Source organism: Nannospalax galili, unplaced genomic scaffold, assembly GCF_000622305.1.
Source record: "Nannospalax galili isolate Female #2095 unplaced genomic scaffold, S.galili_v1.0 scaffold857, whole genome shotgun sequence".
Lineage (NCBI taxonomy): Eukaryota > Metazoa > Chordata > Mammalia > Rodentia > Spalacidae > Nannospalax > Nannospalax galili.
In genome coordinates, this window is record NW_008338788.1 from 372738 (window position 1) to 374059 (window position 1322).

General features: G+C 44.0%; 1 protein-coding gene across 1 annotated transcript in view; it reads right to left on the minus strand.

The window, feature by feature from the left end:
* Positions 1 to 1322, minus strand: part of LOC103734444 (cytochrome P450 2B1-like) — a 24158-nt gene that overhangs the window by 1838 nt on the left and 20998 nt on the right. Inside the window, 1 exon segment of the mRNA XM_029563638.1 lies at positions 1096 to 1237. Coding sequence (XP_029419498.1) covers positions 1096 to 1237 — 142 coding nt within the window.

Below are 1322 nucleotides of genomic sequence, written 5' to 3' on the forward strand. Positions count from 1 at the left end.
AAAGAGGGAGGGAGAGAGGAAGGGAGGGGGAAAGGGAGGAGGGAGGGAGAGAGGAAGGGAGGGGGAAGGGAAGGAGGGAGGGAGAGAGGAAGGGAGGGGAAACACTCCTATGTGTGTCATCTGTGTTTGTGTATCTAAATGTGAAGAGAAGTGTTTTTAGATCTCTCTCTCTCTCTCTCTGTCTCTCTCTCTCCCTCCCTCCTTCTCCTGTCTTTTTGTCTCAGCCTCTTAAACCGAATTAAATTTGACATAAGGCTGCCTCTGTTCATAACAATAACAAACACTAACCTAATTTAGTAAGTAATGAGCTGCAAACCGACTTGAGGTTATAGTGTTCCAGAAATAAACAGGACCTCTGCCAATCATAGCACTCAGCCTGTGCCAGGATGCCAACTATTCATGCATGCTCAAGTAAAGCCAAAGTGGACCTCTAATCAATCAGGCTGTGTCCATATGCCCAGCTCCCCTTTCCTCTATCCATTGCCCATCCACATTGCTGGGCAGCATAAATCTGAACTTTCACTGCTTCAGAACATTATGGCTTCTTTGTTCAAATAAATTCTAATAAATTTGATTTCTCTAACAAATTTTTTGGTCTTTTTGAGACAGGGTCTCCCCATAGCTCCAGCTGGCCCAAAACTCACTAGGTAGACCAGTTTGGCCTCTGTCTCACAGAGATCCGCCTACCTCTGCCTCCTGAGTGCTGGGACTAAAGGCATGTGACCCCACGCCTGGCAGATTTAGCCCAAGAGTCTTGAATGCAAACAGAGACAAGTGTGTCAAATCCTGCCCCAAGTCTTGAGTGCTCAAGGGTAAATCCAAATGCCTCCCTCCTCCTGGCAGTCTTCAAGACTCTACCCAGATCACAGCAGTGTTCACAGATGGTGTTCGGTTGTTGCTATTGTTTGTTGAGAAAATTAATTTTCTCAAGTTTAGAATTTTAAACGTGTTATTAAGGTCCTCCTTTCAAAGACACTCCTTTAGTTTCTGGAGTCCATCCCTGGCGTTAAATGGTTAAATGGGATCATTATTGTTCATGTTGGAGAAAGGATCTGCCCTCTAGAGTCTCAGAAAGGAATCACAGGTCCATCTTACCTATGGAGAAGGGCATAAAAGCTTCATTTTTCTTTAGTGCCCCATTGGCATCCAGAAAGTGGTCAGGATAGAAGGTGTCTGGTTTTTCAAAATAATGTGGGTCATGGAGAGCTGAGCTTAGGAGGGGGTACACTTCAGTGTTCTGAGGAGAAGTACAGGATAAAAAGATATTACCATTCCCTGATGCCATATGCAAAAAACTGAATGAATAATAAATAAATAATAAA